General features: G+C 43.4%; 1 protein-coding gene across 3 annotated transcripts in view; it reads left to right on the top strand.

Moving 5' to 3' along the window:
• The window catches only part of LOC110490224 (ras association domain-containing protein 3), a 56052-nt gene extending 44388 nt beyond the window's left edge, over nt 1–11664 (top strand). For all 3 annotated transcript variants that reach the window (XM_021563494.3, XM_090200306.1, XM_021563495.3), the window contains 5 exons: nt 2507–2614; nt 6363–6518; nt 6630–6717; nt 8414–8529; nt 8612–11664. In XM_021563494.3, the coding sequence (XP_021419169.3) occupies nt 2507–2614; nt 6363–6518; nt 6630–6717; nt 8414–8529; nt 8612–8761 (618 nt within the window). In that variant the 3' untranslated portion in view covers nt 8762–11664. The remainder of the gene's footprint in view (nt 1–2506; nt 2615–6362; nt 6519–6629; nt 6718–8413; nt 8530–8611) is intronic.
• Nucleotides 11665–18672: the final 7008 nt, after the last annotated feature.

Raw genomic sequence — 18672 nt, 5'->3', positions numbered from 1 at the left:
ATAATACGATTATTGGGAATAGTCAGAATAATATAATAGTTTGATTTAAATGTTTGCATGCTGTGCAATAAGGATTTCCCTAATAACCCTCTTTACATGACCCATCTGAAATCAGACTACCTGATGAGATTTTGAAAAATGCACAATCGCTAATCAAAATAAATGTTCTACCACAGCGTCAATGTTATTTTGGGGTTCTGAGTTTGGACGTATGATGTTTGTGAAGAATATGCATACTTTCAGTAAGACTGAATCTGACGTACTGTTTTAAGGTCTTTATTTATTAGTGCAGAGCCACTTTCTCCTATGCATATCAAGAGGCCTTGATATGCTGTCATGTCTGTGTAGTGCTAACAGTGCCGTTGACCTAATATTCCTGTAGTGAGTCACTGGGCTCGACCAAGCAACAGGTCAATGGCACCTGTTTTGGCTCATACACTGCAACCCATAGTCTCATGAACCTACTGGGTTACACCATGGGCTAGGTGGAATTGACCTCCAGTTCTCCACAGTGCCACCCAGCCCAATCCCCGGTCAGTGAAGACATCTGGCTGCAGCAAGAGTCTAAACCCCAGCATTAGACCACATCCATTGCTAACCGTAACAGTAAGGAGCTCTGTACTGTTATTTTATGAGCCTGTTTTCCTCTGTGGTAGGCAGTAAAAAAAGTCCATCAGAAGCATGCCTTTTATTGCCTTGATGTTGACATTAAAGAAAACTAGTAGGTCAGGAATATGGCCCCTGTCTCCCTGAGACTAGGCTATTAGAACCATACCACTCCACTATCAATGTTATTGCCTAAGGTGGACTCTTCTGTGTGTATGCGCACGTTGGCACCCTGGTCTCTCGTGCAGTGTGGCCTTATAAGGTGTCCAGTGCCTGCTAGGTCTTGCCAGGATACTGAGTGTGGTTTAGGTTTGTTTTTAGTAGCTAGGAGCCTTAGAGAGCAAAGCTCTATGCCCATGTAAGAACACACAGCGCTGTGTGGACTTTGGACCGTCAGGCAGGCACACACACTGAGGATGACGTGTCTGCTATGACTGCTTGATCCAGGGTGATATGGAGAGGAAGCTATCCATTAAGAAATAACTAAAATTCAGTTCTCATTATCGACAAACTCGGAAGTCAGATCCTTCTGCTTTCTAGGAGTTAAAACGTATGTGTACATGTGTGTGAAAGTCACAGCCTTCAGTGGTATGACTCATCTCTCTGGATCTGGGGAGCACATTCATTACATGACTATGACCTCTCTCCCTGGGTTGGGCCTAGCACACTTCTGTCCTATGATGGGATGAGTCATCTGTGTGTGTGCGCGCAAAATCAACATGAAATACTCTGCTCTGGTGGACATTCCTGCAGTCAGCATGCCAATTGTACGCTCCCTCAAATTGAGACATCTGTGGCACTTGTGTGACAACTGCACATTATAGAGTGGCCTTTTATTGTCCCCAGCACAAGGTGCACCTGTGCAATGATTATGCTGTTTAATCAGCTTCTTGATATGCCACACCTGTCAGGTGGATGGATTATCTTGGCAAAGGAGAAATGCTCACTAACAGGGATGGAAACAAATTTGTGCGCAAAATAACATTTCTGGGATCTTTTATTTCAGCTCATGAAACCAACACTTTACATGTTGCGTTTGTTTTTGTTCAGTGTATGTATTTAACGGAGGCCCAGATATAGTTTTAAAAAATTAAATACAAATGTTAATTGCGTGGGGCGGCGGACATTTTCTACATGATTATTCATTGGAAGAACTGTATAAAACATTTTTTTACAAAAATGCCCAACCGCCATTAAAATACTTTCCTTAAAATGAAATGTTGCTAAAAGTAATTAGGAAAGAAGTGACTGGCGCTCAACCAATGTGAGTCGGTTCAACCCAAAAACAAATATAAAGAGGTTCTAAAAGTAAATTAAGTAAATTTAAAATCATCTGGAACTAAGTATCTCAATAAATAACACATATGCAGTATGTCAAATCAGGTAATGCCAAATTCCAGTCTGCAGTTTTGAATTAATTTTCCTCAGTCATTAGGGAAGTCCTTGTCAATAATTAAGTCCTTGTCAATATCAGAAGGAAATAGAAGGCACGTAGGTGTTCCTTAGTCGTAGCTTTCAGTAATAGGGTCATAATATTTTGTAGCTTAAACTGTTAAAGCGCTAGAGCCAACTTCATATGAAGAAAAAAGAATGAACTGGCCACGTAGGCACTAGAAACCACACTACAGACCACCCCACCATAGTGCTTGTCATTTTAACGATCATTGATTGATCAATTGATCAAAGGGCTTGTATAAAGTAATAATCTGGCTGCCAGTTGCATATCCCTGATCTAGGGCCTCCGAATGAAGGTCAGGAAAACACTCTGTGGCAGGCCCAGGGCTGGGTGTGCGCGTGTGTGTGCTTATACTCTTTGGTAAGATCAGCTGATACAGATAGCAAATGTCTTCAGGCCAAATAACATGTAATAACACCACTTAACTCTGTTTTTGTCAATCAGGATGTTGTGCAGGAAAGGGAGTTACGGACTCATCTCAGCAGAGAGGAGATCAGACAGAAGGTCGAGCTGTACAACAACTCCTCCAAGGACCACCTCAAAATGACGCTGGCAAGTGACCTCTAATCCCTGACCCTGTCCACTTACCCTTAACCCAACTCCTGTATCAGACACTAGGCCTCAGTTTATCATCCCATGTGACCTAGCTACCCACTTTGACCCCTCATCCCTCAACTAACTTGAATGACTGTCCGGCTCTGATGGTTATCTCTGGCACAAGTGTGTGCGTGCGTGGGTCGGCCAGCCTTCAGAGCTGAGCTGAACCGTAAAGGCTCATTCTGCACTCATGTTTTGTCATCTATCCCCTCCTGATCCACAAGAGACGTGACACTCACGTTTGCTCGCTGCATGCTTCCACCACAACTCCTTCCTTTACTAATGATTAGGGGGATTGAACAGAAGCTCTTGAGTTGTCCTGACCCACCCTGTTATGTAGAAGAGGACCAGCTCTAACTGTCTGCTCATCAATCTGCGGGCATGATGGTGGCACACAACACATGTTCACCAGACTAGCTGTCTGGAACAGGCCTGCCTGAGAGATTTGTCCCAGATGAATAACTGTAACGTACCAGTAAAAAGTTTGGACACCTACTTATTCAAGAGTTTTTCTTTATTTTCAGCTCAATTGAAGACCTCAAAACTATTAAATAACACATATGGAATCATGTAAACTCAGCAATAAAGAAACGTCATCTCACTGTCAACTCTGTTTATTTTCAGCAAACTTAACATGTGTAAATATTTGTATGAACATAAGATTCAACAACTGAGACGTAAACTGAGCAAGTTCCACAGACATGTGACTAACAAATGGAATAATGTGTCCCTGAACAAGGGGGGAGGGGGGGGGGGGAGTCAAAATTAAGTCAGTATCTAGGGTTGCCACCACCTCCATTAAGTACGGCAGTGCATCTCTTCATGGACTGCACCAGATTTGCCAGTTCTTACTGTGAGATATTACCCCACTCTTCCACCAAGGCACCGGCAAGTTCCTGGATATTTCTGGGGGGAAATGGTGGTATTGTCATGCTGGAGGGTCAGGTCAGGATGAGCCTGCAGGAAGGGTACCACATGAGGGAGGAGGATGTCTTCCCTGTAACGCACAGCGTTGAGATTGCCTGCAATGACGACAAGCTCAGTCCGATGATGCTGTGACACACCACCCCAGACCATGACTGACCCCCCACCCCCAAATCGATCCCGCTCCAGAGTACAGGCCTCGGTGTAACGCTAATTCCTTTGATTATAAACGCGAATCCTACCATCACCCCTGGTGAGCCATAACTGCAACTCGTCAAAAGAGCACTTTTTGCCAGGCCTGTCTGGTCCAGCGACGGTGGGTTTGGCATTGTTGCCGGTGATGTCTGAGGACCTGCCTTACAACAGGCCTACAAGCCCTCAGTCCAGCCTCTGTCCGCAATAGGCTGATAATCTGAGCACTGATGGAGAGAGTGTGCGTTCCTGGTGCAACTTGGGCAATTGTTCCCATCCTGTACCTGTCCCGCAGGTGTGATGTTTTGATGTACCGATCCTGTGCAGGTGTTGTTACACGTGTTCTGCCACTGCGCGGATGATAAGCTGTTCGTCCTGTCTCCTTGTAGCGCTGTCTTAGGCATCTCGCAGTACAGACATTTCAATTTATTGCAGTCCTCATGCCTCCTTGCAGCATGCCTAAGGCACGTTCACATAGATGAGCAGGGAACCTGGGCATCTTTCTTTTGGTGATTTTCAGAGTCTGTAACAAGGCCTCTAGTGTCCTAAGTTTTCATAACTGTGACCTTAACTGCCAACCATCTGTAAGCTGTTAGTGTCTTAACCACCGTTCCTCAGGTGCGTGTTCATTAATTGTTTATGGTTCATTGAACAAGCATGGGAAACGGTGTTTAAACCCTTTACTATGAAGATCTGTGAAGTTTTGGATTTTTACAAATTATATTTTAAAACAGGGTTGTGACAAGGGACGTTTCTTTTTTTTGCTGAGTTTAGTAACCAAAAAGTGTTAATTCTTCAAAATAGCCACCCCTGCCTTGATGACAGCTTTGCACACTCTTGGCATTCTTTCAACCAGCTTCATAAGGTCACCTGGAATGCATTTAAATTAACTGTTGTTCCTTGTTAAAAGTAAGTTTGTGGAATGTCTGTCTTAATGCGTTTGAGCCGATCAGTTGTGTTGTGACAAGGTAGGGTTGGTATACAGAAGATAGCCCTATTTGGTAAAAGATCAAGTCCATATTATGGCAAGAACAGCTCAAAGAGAAACGACAGTCCATTACTTGAAGACACGGAGTTCAGTCAGTCCTGTTTCTTTAAGTGAAGTCTCAAAATCATCAAGCGCTATGATGAAACTGGCTCTTATGAGGACTGCCACAGGAAAGGAAGACCCAGAGTTACCTCTGCTGCAGTGGATAAGTTCATTAGACTTACCAGCTTCAGAAATTGCATCCCAAATAAATGCTTCACGGAGTTTAAGACGACACATCTCAACATCAACTGTTCAGAGGAGACTGCGTGAATCAGGTCTTCATGGTTGAGTTGTTGCAACGAAACCACTAAAGGACACCAATAAGAAGACTTGCTTGGGGCAAGAAACTCAATCAATGGACATTAGACCGTTGGAAAGTTGTCCTTTTGGTCTGAGTCCAAATTTGAGATTTTTGGTTCCAACCGCTGTGTCTTAGAGACGCAGAGGAGGTGAAAGGATGATCTCTGCGTGTGTGGTTCCCACCGTGAAGCATGGAGGAGGAGGTGTGAGGGTACTTTGCTGGTGACACTGTCTGATTTATTTAGAATTCAAGGCACACTTAACCAGAATGGCTACCACAGCTTTCTGCAGCAATACGCCATCCCATCTGGGTTTGCGCTTAGTGAAACAATCATTTGTTTTTCAACAGGACAATGACCCAACAGACATCCAGGCTGTGTAAGGGCTATTTGACCAAGAAGGAGAGTGATGGAGTGCTGCGTCAGATAACCTGGCCTCCATAATCACCTGACCTCAACCCAATTTGAGATGGTTTGGGATGAATTGGACCGAAGAGTGAAATGGTGGTTTTCCAACAAGTGCTCAGCATATGTTGGAACTCCTTCAAGACTGTTGGAATTCCAGGTGAAGCTGGTTGAGGGAATGCCAAGAGTGTGCAAAGCTGTCATCAAGGAAAAATGGCTACTTTGACAGTCTAACTGTTTTGGTTACTACATGATTCCATATGTGTTATTTAATAGTTTTGCTGACTACACTATTATACTGCAATGTAGAAAATAGTACAAATAAAGAAACCCTGGAATGAATGTGTCAACTTTTGACTGGTACTGTATTTATTGACTTCTGAGGGGTCAACGTTCAACCACTGTTCTTTGATTCAGATGTCATGCTATCAGACATGTCAGTCTCATCTAAAACATGCAGTCAGGCAGGCATAATGACTACTTCTGTCTTCTTTAGAATGTCTTTCTTTGCTCCCACACCCATTTTATTCTCTCCTCTCTTTGTGTCCCTGATCTGTCCATCTATCGCAACCACAAGTAACTCTTTTGTTCTTTCTCTAAAGAAACGTAACGGTGTGGGTGCGTTTTAGTCGTGGCAGTCAGCTGATTTGAGTTTCAGCTCATCGCCTTTAATGACTCTCTCACACGTGCGCGGTGCTGTCCCATCCGCAGGTGGTACGTGAAGTAATGGGCTTAGAGAGAGGCCCACAAATCTGGGCTCCATCTGCTAACTTGTTACCCCCCCTAAACATGCTCGCTTGTGTACATTTTCTGTTGCCCTGAAGTATCCTGACCTGTCTCTCTCTCCCTGTAGAACCCCAGTGGTGTGTATACAGGGTTCATCAAGGTGCAGTTGGAGCTGAGGAGACCCATCACTGTACGAGGAGGTGGGGGAGGAGAGGAGGCCTTCTACCTCCCCCAGGGGGCAACTAACACTCTTCACATCAGCTCCAACAACACCATACGACAGGTGGGTCTCTCACACAGTTACGTTCAACCTGCTTGCAGTGATTTGTAGAAAATGGCTATAATTATATATGAACGCTGATGCTAGTCTTTATCGTGAACGTTGATTTATCAGGTGATCCAGGCCCTGTTGACCAAGTTCACCGTAGCTGACAACCCTGCTAAATATGCCCTGTACAAACGCTGCCGCAGGGAGGAGCAAGGTAAGTGTCTGTCTTTCTGGCTATAGGAGAGACTAGCTGGTTTGTCATGCCATAGATGCCAGACTGTGTTAGCTGGCAGGATGGCATGCATGCCAGAACTGGGCTGGTGTCTGAACATGGTGTGTGTGGAGTGTATTCATGAGTGCGAGTGTGTCAGTATCTATAGGGTCAGGATGTGACTTTCTAGACTCCTCGCCCTCATGTTGCTGAATGCCACAGGGCTGTCCCCACACACATTGTTTCATCCCTGTGTCTGGAATACCCTGGCAGGGCAGAACACACACACACACACACACACACACACACACACACACACACACACAGCATGTCCAGCAGCAGCTGCTCTCCAACCCGCCAGCCTGTGGAGAGAAGGCCCCAACTGGTTTCAGTACAGGTTATAGTAGCACCTGTGTCTTGGTCTTCTCTCCCCCACCTACTGTTACTACAGTTCTTCCTGTGTTAGGGCTCTGCTAGATACGATTGATAGGGCAGATCACTGGTGGGGTTCAGCCTAGACCTTAACCCGGGTTTGAGACCCCCAGCAGACGAGCAAAGATGGATCAGTCCCTGCTCCCTATACCACAGAGCAGGAGATTAGCCCCTCTTACTGAAGACTGGGTGGGGGTCGGGAATAGGAGTGCAGGTAGGTTATGGTTTTGATTGTGAATAGGTCAGACTTCCAGCCAAGTAGCAGTGCTGACTGCAGTCTGTCACGGTCTGTCTAATCTCTTCTCACACTGTTGTGTAATCTGACAGCTCTTCATTATGTCAAGGGAAATGCACACACGCTATCCCCGACCTCTAGGACAGTGTGGCTCAGATGCTAGCTCTGACGTCGCGGTGTTTTCCCCTCTGTAAATGAAGAGGGGAGGGCTGAGCCTGTTAATGAGATGGTCTGTCTAGACAGAGCCATTACTGTGGTCCAATTAAAAACAGTTTAGTTCCACTAGCTGATAAATACCCTCAGACAGATACACAGCAGCACCCCCTGGGTGGAGTAGGCCTAGGGGGGGGGCATAGACTGTTTGTAATGGTCAGGATTTGTACCGTCAAAACTGACCCTAGATCTGTTACTGTGACGTATGAGGAAGGGTAAATGTTTGCATGTCTATGTAACGTATGGTGATGTCAGAATCCGGTGTGACATGGAATGCGGTTCTCTCCCAGTCCTGCTGAGATGGACGGTTAAAGTACTCTACTGCCACGGCACCATCTGTTACATAGCTGGTCTCTTTCACCAATTGGGTTTTAATAGGGTTAGGTATAGGCTGGCTAGGCCTAGCAGGCAGGAACCTCCACTGTAGAGGGACAGGCTGGGAACATGTGCTGGTGTCTCTGGATAAGGAGCATGCAGGAGGGTTGAGGGCTGCCTGGTGACTGACTCTCGTGAAAGACTTCTGTCTCTGATCTGACAGGGCTGCTGTGGTTATTTACCCGTATGTGTGTGTGTGCATTTAGTTTGTGTGCTCTTACCCCATTGGCATGGAGCCAGGACTTTTATCCAGGGTTGTTTTCCATGCACACACACCACTTTGGCCTATCCCCAGTTTCCCAAGCTCTCATTAGTCAGTGTTTTACAGCACGTCTTCCCCTGACTCAACACTGAACCCTTTTGTAGAATGTCCAATGATCATGCCTTATAACCACTGCATATTATGGTACTGATGTTCTAGCTTGTGTGTTTTTCCTCCTGCAGTGTACATGTGTAAGCTGTCGGAGGGAGAGCATCCGTTGTTCCTGCGTCTGCTAGCAGGTCCCAACACCGACACACTAGGCTTCGTCCTGAGAGAACAGCAGACTGGCGAGGTCATGGTAAGACGCACACGGAACTCCCACACACACTAAACACACACTCTCACTCTCTGTATTAACCGTACTCCTCTCTCTCTTCCAGTGGGAAGCGTTCTCCATCCCAGAGTTGAGTAACTTCCTGAGGATGCTGGAGAAGGAGGAGACTGAGCGGGTGTGTTCCGTGACGCGTCGCTACGACAACTACAGACTCAAACTGAAGGAGGCCATGAGCGCAGCAGGGGGGCCGGGGTAACTACTGCCCCTGGAGGAGGAGAGAGGGCTGGGAACCAAAAGCCAGTCTGAGGGACACTGAGGGGGAAACTGGTCCAACCTGATTCAGAAACTGGAGAGACAGACAGCTGGAATTAACTCCAGATTGCACCAGTGGGCCCTGTGTGCAATACACTGGATGGACAATAGAGGGGAGCAGAGGGCAGTGGTTCCACTGCAGTCAGCCTGGACTTCATTCAGGAGCACTCAAGTGACTAGCTCCATGTCTTTACTGAGTAGGCCTACACCCTGTGTGCCATGTTCACTCTTCTGTTCACTCTCTTCCCATCCTTCTGGGATCCTTCTAGTGCATTCTCTGTAGTTGTTTTTATTATTTTAGAATGACATTTTTGAACGTGAATGACTCAAACCCCAAAATAATTGATTCAATTTATTTGTACTTTCTATTTAATTGGATGCGTTGGTTTGTACATATTGTCATTTTAATTTATGTGGGTGACGCTTTGTTCTGTTTCTTTGCTGAAATGGTTTTATTGTGTTCTATGAAGGTGTGGCAGCAATCCAACTCCTACAGGGACCTAGTGAGCTCATTTATTTCTCACAGGGGCGCACTGAAAACACATTGACAACAAAGGCTAGACTGTTTTATGGAAGTGACTCTGTATTTTAGGTAACTGAGCGATAGAGAAGATGAGTGATTGTATTTAAACTGAGGGTTGTGATGGTCTTGAAAGGAGAAGATTATTTGGTGTAGAGTCTGAGAGTCACAAGCTGTTTGGGGTTTAGAGGTCAGAATGGGCGTGTTACAGCTTGTGACCAGACTGACAGTTAGTGGAGTTTGAGCTGACCTCTGGACATGCCGTGAGAATGGAAAGATTTTGGGAAGTTGACTAATGGTTTTAGAGGAGGTAGAGAAGAAATGTAGAAAGCTGTGTAAGGAAAAACCTGAGAAATTAAATGGATGTGACAAACGAGGGTTTTTGGAGTTCCGTGTTAAGAGATTGTTGATGCCGAGAAAGTTCAGGGCCTAGTTTAAACCACCTCTGTGCCAGGCCTGTGGCCACAGATAACATGTTTAGGAATAGCAGCGAATGACAATGGCTATATTGTTCCTGTTCCTCTGGTATTCATTTAACATGGCTACATCTGTCCTAATCTGCTGTAGGGCTGGTAAGATAAATGCTTTAAATCAGCCTTCCATTGCACCAGCGTGTGAACTCTGAACCCTGAAGCAAAGCTGCATGTGACATGCTCTCTGCATGGATGTGCTAACAGACCAAAGAAACGAGTCCGTTATCGTGGAGATGAAGTCACATGACCATGTGTTCATCAGTCTCCTAGACTAGGAGAGAGGCTAGAACTTGTTGCTCTGAGAAGTTCATTTGAACCGAGACTGTCCATCTATTGCAAAGTACAATCATTTCAATGGACAGAGCAACAAGTGAGTGCATTTTGGGCCATCAACCCTTAGCACCGTATCAAAACAACACTGACCAAATGCAAGACTATATGTTGAATTGGCATGTTTAAAAGCCTTGTTGTTTATCAGTACTATATGACGTTTTTCTGATGGTACTGCATTATTTGCCATGTTTATCTCTATAGAAGAGTAGTGGTGTGGTTATATAGCCCCACCTTATGGATATATGCTGTAACTGTCCTCTCGGTCTTCACCTGCATCAAACTGTTTATCTAAAGCCTGTTGGTGATATGATGTGCTGTTGCTTTCTCTTTTTCTGTTCTATAACTGAAGATATTCTAAAATGTTTAGATTTATTTTAGGTTTTGCCTGGTGCAAGCTCTTAGAGGCCTCGTAAAAATTAAGGGAAAATGTTATAGCTAGAGTTTATAAGGGGTTACACACCCTGAACTTAATTTGTTTAATCACTGTGTTAATGGAGTTAGATATGGTAAAATAATCTATCATATTTTAGATCCTAAAGCCATTATTTTCTTTGTAAGCCCTGCTAAATGGTGTTGCAAAGCACAGTGTTACATTGACAGATACCACTGGCCCTGTGTTAGGAAGTTAGAGGTCTGCACATCTCAGCATCAGGGCTTTGAACCAGACCAGTTCATATCTATCTCCAGCGCTCCTATCGGACCAGTTTACTGTCTACTGAAGCTTCTGGGCACTTTACCTTTTAATTCAGGGATTTTTCTTTTCTCCATTTACCAGATGCCGATCTTCCACTATTCTAATTCTAGACAATGTTTCATAATTAGGCCTTTCTTATTGAAATACGAGTGGCTTTTATGAAAGATGTTAGGTGTTTCTAAAACTTGATATTTATACAAGCTCCTGTATGATTTGTTAGACTGTGAAAGTTGGTTTATCTTCAATTTGCATCATGTTATGGGCGGTGCTGTCTGGTTGGCTTTTACGTCTGTAGGAATATGACTGCTAAGGTAACCCATATAAATATACTATAATGCATGCATTATCTACTCTAATGCATATAGGCCTACTATGTGGCCTTCATGGAACCGTAGGCCAGTACTGTTGAACTTGGAAATGTATGAACAATTTATATAGATATTCGTAAACTAGATAGATACGTAACTCTATTTGCCAAAGATCGCCCCCCCCCGTCTCTTCAGCTATGCTCTTGTAATGTTCTATGCTGCAGTGCTATATGCAGAGACTGTAAGATCTATACCTGGAATGATTCTGCTGACAGTGTTAGTTATGGTTCAGTACCAAGATGTGGATGAACACAGCAGCTATGGGCACAGCTTGGAGGAGACAGGATGCAACTAACATGTTATAATGAAAAAGACTTTGCTATATTCTATTTATATTATTGATGATGCAGGTTTATTTTTGTAGGTAACTGTTTATTTTTGGATTGTTACCAAATGTGGCCTTTACTTCTCTAAAGGACTGAATTCATCTATTAAAGTTTAAATTGTACAAAAAAAAAAGAGTATTGGTGAATCCACTGTTCTGGCCACTGAATCGAACATGCAGAACTATAATAACGAGACCTGACTGCGCTCCTAAAGGGGCAAGCACCAGTTGCTACATAAGATTAAGTATTCGTCCACGATCCAGTACACATAGCCGAACTGGGGGTAGCTCATTCAGGTGTTGCAGTAGAACAAGGGCTGTGCAGCATAGCAGGAGCATCTGCAGCAATAGGTCGACAAGACAGCGGTCGCCCAGGTGTATGTCATCTGCTCATAGATCTCAGGTTTCTACACCAACATGTCTTTGCCTGTGTACCCGGGATCTCAATCTTCAGTGGGTCTCTGGCGTGACCTTCTTCCTGTGGACTTCGGAGGCTGTGCCAGTGTCAAGCGGGCTCTTCATCCCGCATATCTCTGCATTCAGGTCCTTGGTGTAGGTGGCTGTGACCTCCAGAGCTCAAACCTTACAGGTCCTGCTCTCCTTTCTCTATGAGACCGAATAACATCTCGTTAATGTTATTGGGAGCGCTCTCTAGGGACTGGGCAGGGGCCGGCCAGACCATCATCAATTGTATGCATTTAATCACTTTCAAATTAATTTACAGAGCTATGGATGTTATAACAGACAATCCATGATTATACATTTGTTTACATCGACCTTGTTTACAAACATTGGAGTAAAGCAAGTTTATATTTGGGGTTCTTACAGGACAGTTAAAGGGCAACTCCACCACCTATCAACTTAATTTGTATTATTTCCTGCACAATACCAGTGTTAATATGTGAAACGGCGCATTTCTATGTTTTGTTAAAGTGATTTTCAAATGGTGAGTTTTGCGGTGGCGGGGAGCATGAAAATACCCTCCCTTGGGCTAGAAACTCTTTGCAGTTTTTTAAAAACTTTTAATCCTACCCTGTAATATCACAAAGAATCTTTTTTTTTTTAGGACTTTATCTTTTTTTAAATGGATAATAGAAGCACACAGTTTACACACAGTATGTAGATACTGGTTTGGTGCCGCAGATGTTGAATATGAGGTTAACAAATGGCGGAATTGCCCTTTAAACTAAGTTTATGAAGCATTTATAGGTTACGTTCTTCAAGAATCAATGGGTACATATCATTCATAAATCCGAAAATGGATGTAGACCGAAATTGTTGCTTTTGCGTAAAATTGTTCAAAGGTTTTACTGACTTACAGTTCATATTAGGAAATCAGTCAAAAAGAATTCATTAGGCCCTAATCGATGGATTACATATGACTGGCAACACTGATCTGTTGGTCACATACCTAAAAAAAAAAATGTTAGGGGAGTGGATCAGAAACCAGTCAGTATCCGGTGTGACCACCATTTGCCTCATGCATTGCGACACATCCCCTTCGCATAGAGTTGATCAGGCTGTTGATTGTGGCCCGTGGAATGCTTTCCCTCAACACTTCAATGGCTCTGCGAAGTTGCTGGATATTGGTGGGAACTGGAACATGTCGATCCAGAGCATTCCAAACATGCTTAATGGGTGACATGTCTGAGTATGCAGGCCATGGAAATGTGTACAGATCCTTACGACAATGGGCCTCAGGATCTCGTCAAGGTATTTCAAATGACCATTGATGAAATGCAATTGTGCTCATTGTCCGTAGTTTATGCCTGGCCATACCATAATCCCACCGCAACGGTGGGACACTGTTCACAGCTTTGACATTAGCAAGCGGCTCGCCCACACGACGCCATACAGGTGGTCTGTGGTTGTGAGGCTGGACGTCCTGCCAAATTCTCTAAAACGATGTTGGAGGCGGCTTATGATAGAGAATTGAACATTCAATTGTCTGGCAACAGCTCTGGTGGATATTTCTGCAGTCAGCATGCCAATTGTCCGCTCCCTCAGCTTGAGACATCTGTGGCGTTGTGTAACGAAACAACACATTTTAGTTGCCTTGTATGGTCCCCAGCACAAGGTGCACCTGTGTAATGATCATGCTGTTTAACCAGCTTCTTGAAATGCCACACCTGTCAGATGAATGGATTATATTTTCAAAAGAGAAATGCTCACTAACATATGGAACATTTCTGGGATCTTTTATTTCAGCTCATTAAACATGGGACCAACACTTTACATTTTTGTTGAGTGTGTATCTATATAACATTTAACAGACACTTTTACCCATAGCAACTTAGTCATGTGTGCATAACATGTTTAAGTATGGTGGTCCTGGGAATTGAACCCACTATCCCGGCGTAGCAAGCGCCATGCATTACCCACTGAGCTACAGAGGATCTTCATGATGTCCATAATCAGGGCATGGAAAGAAAATATCCATCAAGGCACCCCCAAAACAAATCGCAGTATTACTTTTTGACTGCTATGAGGTTGCAGGTCCATTAGTCCATACCTTGCATATGCAGGCACATGCACAGATAGAGGTCTGGGTACCTGAGCACCTGCCCTTCTGAAAAGTGCCCTTTCAGATTGGTGCTGTTTTTTTCTTCAGTTTTAGGGCTTTATTCAATCTGTATCACTGAAGAGTTATAGATTGTGTGATAGACTGGTAAAATATCTTTATAGTTCTATGCTCCCTTTTGTTATAGAATTGTAGGCTGTAAGACTAGAGGATCTCCTATCTAAAAACACTGACCCCTAGTGGTCTGAATTTTGCCTTTGACCTCGGGCAATTTTTATGAACAAATATGAACATATCCTTTCCTCAGCTTGCACTTAAGATGTTACCTTTGTTGATGATGCTTATGCATTATGTCTCAACCACAAGACTACATGTAACAAAGATTAAATTAAATGGAAACATTGAAATACACTATATATACAAAACAGTGGCGGTCAGTGCCATTTAAGATGAGGGAGGGGGATTTTTGTTTTTCATGACCATGGCCTTATTTCTATTACAGTATATTGGATGACTCTCATTCATATTCCATTCACCCAGTTCAATGTGATAGGGTTAGGTTACTACATGATACTCAAATGTTCCCCTATACCTGTCATGAGGTTGCTACAACCAAGCCTATGAATGAAAGTTTACAACGTAGGTTGTAAAGTCCAATGCTCTAACCACTAGGCTACCTGCCACATAATAATACTTAATAATGATTACCTTTTGAATGTTTTACTATTAATGAAATCACTGAGGAGGATGGTCCTCCCCTTCCTCAGTGGAACCTCCACTGATACAAAAGTATGTGGACACCCCTTCAAATTAGTGGATTTGACTAATTCAACCACACCCATTGCTATTAAATCGAGCACACAGCCGTGCAATCGCCATAGACAAACATTGGCAGTAGAATAGCCTTACCGAAGATCTCAGTGACTTTCAACGTGGCACCATCATAGGATGCCATCTTTCCAACAAGTCAGTTCATCAAATTTTTGCCCTACTAGAGCTGCATTGGTCACCTGTAAGTTCTGTTATTGTGAAGTAGAAACTTCTAGGAGCAACAACGGCTCAGCTGCGAAGTGGTAGGCCACACAAGCTCACAGATCTGGACTACCAAGTGCTGAAGCGCATAGCGTGTAAAAATCATATGTCCTCGGTTGCAACACTCACTACTTAGTTCCAAACTGCCTCTGGAAGCAACATCAGCACAATAACTGTTCATTGGGAGCTTCATGAAATGGGTTTCCATGGCCGAGCAGCCGCACACAAGCCTAAGATCACTGTGCGTAATGCCAAGCGTCGGCTGGAGTGGAGTAAAGCTCGCCGCCATTGGACTCTGGAGCAGTGGAAAGGTGTTCACCATCTGGCAGTCCGATGAATGAATCTGTGTTTGGCGGATGGCAGGAGAACACACTCTGCCCCTATTCATAGTGCCAACTGAAAAGTTTGGTGGAGGAGAAATAATGGTCTGGGGCAGTCTTTCATGGTTCGGGCTAGGCCCTTTAGTTCCAATATAGGGAAATCTTAGCACTACAGCATACAATGACATTCTAGACAATTCTATGCCTCTAACTTTGTGGCAAAAGTTAGGTGAAGGCTCTTTCCCGTTTCAGAATGACAATGCCCCCATGCACAAAGCGAGGTCCATACAGAAATAGTTTGTTGAGATCGTTGTGGAAGAACTTGATTGGCCTGCACAGAGCCTTGATCTCAACTCCATCGAATACCTTTGGGATGAATTGGAACGCAGACTGCAAAAGCCAGGCCTAATCAGCCAACATCAGTGCCAGACCTCACTAATGCTCTTGTGGCTGAATGGAAGCAAGTCCCTGCAGTAATATTCCAACATCTAGTGGAAAGCCTTCCCAGAAGAGTGGAGGCTGTTATAGCAGCAAAGGGGGGACCAACAACATATCAATGCCCATGATTTTGGAATGAGATGTTTGATAAGCAGGTATCCACATACTTTTGGTCATGTAGCGTATATACACTACCGGTCAAAAGTTTTAGAACACCTACTTATTCAAGAGTTTTTCTTTTTTTTGTACTATTTTGTACATTGTAGAATAATAGGGAAGTCATGAACTATGAAATACCACATATGGAATCATGTAGTAACCAAAAAATTGTTAAACAAATCAAAATATATTTTAGATTTTAGATTCTTCAAAGTAGCCACCCTTTGCCTTGATGACAGCTTTACACACTCTTGGCATTCCCTCAACCAGCTTCACCTGGAATGCTTTTCCAACAGTCTTGAAGTGGTTCCCACATGCTGAGCACTTGTTGGCTGCTTTTCCTTCACTCCAACTCATCCCAAACCATCTCAATTTGGTTGAAGTCGGGTGATTGTGGAGGCCAGGTCAACTGATGCAGCTCTCCTTCTTGGTCAAATAGCCCGTACAAAGCCTGGAGGTGTGTTGGGTCATTGTCCTGTTGAAAAACAAATGATAGTTACACTAAGCGCAAACCAGATGGAATGGCGTATTGCTGCAGAATGCTATGGTAGCCATGCTGGTTAAGTGTGCCTTGATTTCTAAATAAATCACAGTGTCACCAGCAAAGCACCCCCACACCATCACACCACTTCCTCCATGCTTCACGTGGGAACCACATGTGGAGCTCATTCGTTCACCTACTCTGTCTCAAAGACACGGCAGTTGGAACCAAAAATCTCAAATTTGGACTCATCAGACCAAAGGACAGATTTCCACCGGTCTAATGTTCATTGCTCGTGTTTCTTGGCCCAAGCAAGTCTCTTCTTATTATTGGTGTCCTTTAGTAGTGGTTTCTTTGCAGCAATTTGACCATGAAGGCCTGATTCACGCAGTTGATGTTGAGATGTGTCTGTTACTTGAACTCTGTGAAGCATTTATTTGGTCTGCAATTGCTGAGGCTGAACTTATCCTCTGCAGCAGAGGTAACTCTGGGTCTTCCATTCCTGTGGCGGTCCTCATGAGAGCCAGATTCATCATAACACTTGATGGTTTTTGCGACTGCACTTGAAGAAACGTTCAGATTTTCCAAATTGACTGACCTTCATGACTTAAAGTAATGATGAACTGTCGTTTCTCTTTGCTTATTTGAGCTGTTCTTGCCATAATATGGACAAGTAGGGCTATCTTCTGTTTACCACCCCTACCCTGTCATAAAACCAACTGTTAGGCTCAAATGCATTAAGAAGGAAAGAAATTCCACAATTGAACATTTTAACAAGGCAGACCTGTTAATTGCAATGCATTCCAGGTGACTACCTCCATGAAGCTGTCATCAAGGCAAAGGGTGGCTACTTTGAAGAATCTCAAATCTAAAATATATTTTGATTTTTTTTTAACACTTTTTTGGTTACTACATGATTCCTTATGTGTTATTTCATAGTTTTGTTGCCTTTTATTTTTCTACAATGTAGAAAATAGTAAACAAATAAAGAACTCTTGAATGAGTAGGTGTGTCAACTTTTGACTGGTACTGTATATGTTAAATGTTGGCTACAGGAGCATTAGATAATTAGCTATGAATGTATTTTTTTTTTTTGGGGGGGGGCACTTTAAGCACCTGCCCCTCCAAAGGTCTGTGCCTGGCCCTGCTCATATGGTTCTACAGTTATTGTATCTGAATATAAAGCTAGAATTCTGACCAATAGGGTTGCTCTCTATATCGCCAGTCTGGTGGACTTTGGAGAAAAGGTTCCTCTCACCCACACTGATGATCACTGTGGGCCAGGGAATGTGGAAAAATATCAAATAGCCCTCTTTTTCTCGCAAACTGCACAACAGATCTCAAATGGAATGAAGGCCACCTTATTTACAAAGCCTTTATCAACTCTTTATGCAAAAAAATATATATAAGCAAAGGAAACTAACTAAGGATTCTGTTGATATGACATCTTAGGACAGGTCAATGGACACTTCCTCTCAGACCAATTTACAGCCAATGACATTTAAAATGTTCAAATCCATCCGACCTCAGTAAGATCAACCTTATCCAAATAGTGTGCACATAACAATATCATATACTTTACATATTTTGTTCATATATGTTTTATTTAACCGTTATTTAACAATGACGGCCCACCGAAAGGCAAAAGGCCTCCTGCAGGGAGGGGGGCTGGGATTAAAAGTTAAAACATTTATAAAATATAAATCTAGGACAAAGCACACATCAGGATGTGAGACAACACAACAAAAAGAGAGACATAATAAGACCACAACGTAGCAAGGCAGCAACACATGACAACACAGCATGGTAGCGTACACAACATAACAACAACATGGTACAAACATTATTGGGCACAGACAACAGCACAAAGGGCAAGAAGGTAGAACATCTGATTATCTGACTAAGATTGCTGCATTTTTTGTTGATGTGATAAAATTAGGCCACAGAGAGAGAGAGAGACTATGCTCTTGCACTTGTCCACAATCTGTCTTAAAATAGTAACCAATCATTACTTTCAATACAATACCATGATATAGCAATTGATTATTCAAATGACATTGTAACCTAATTACTTATTTGTTCACCTTTTGAGTCTAGCCTACGGTGTTTTATTTCATTTTAATGACGGTAGAGGGCCCTAGTGTCTTCCGCTTCCATCTGCATCAGATGCAACGGTATGCAGCGCGCCAAT

Source organism: Oncorhynchus mykiss, chromosome 15 (assembly GCF_057628025.1).
Source record: "Oncorhynchus mykiss isolate SJ-2025 chromosome 15, ASM5762802v1, whole genome shotgun sequence".
Classification (NCBI taxonomy): Eukaryota; Metazoa; Chordata; class Actinopteri; order Salmoniformes; family Salmonidae; genus Oncorhynchus; species Oncorhynchus mykiss.
Note: the sequence above shows the minus strand (reverse complement) of the source record. Positions and strands in the feature narration are given on the sequence as shown.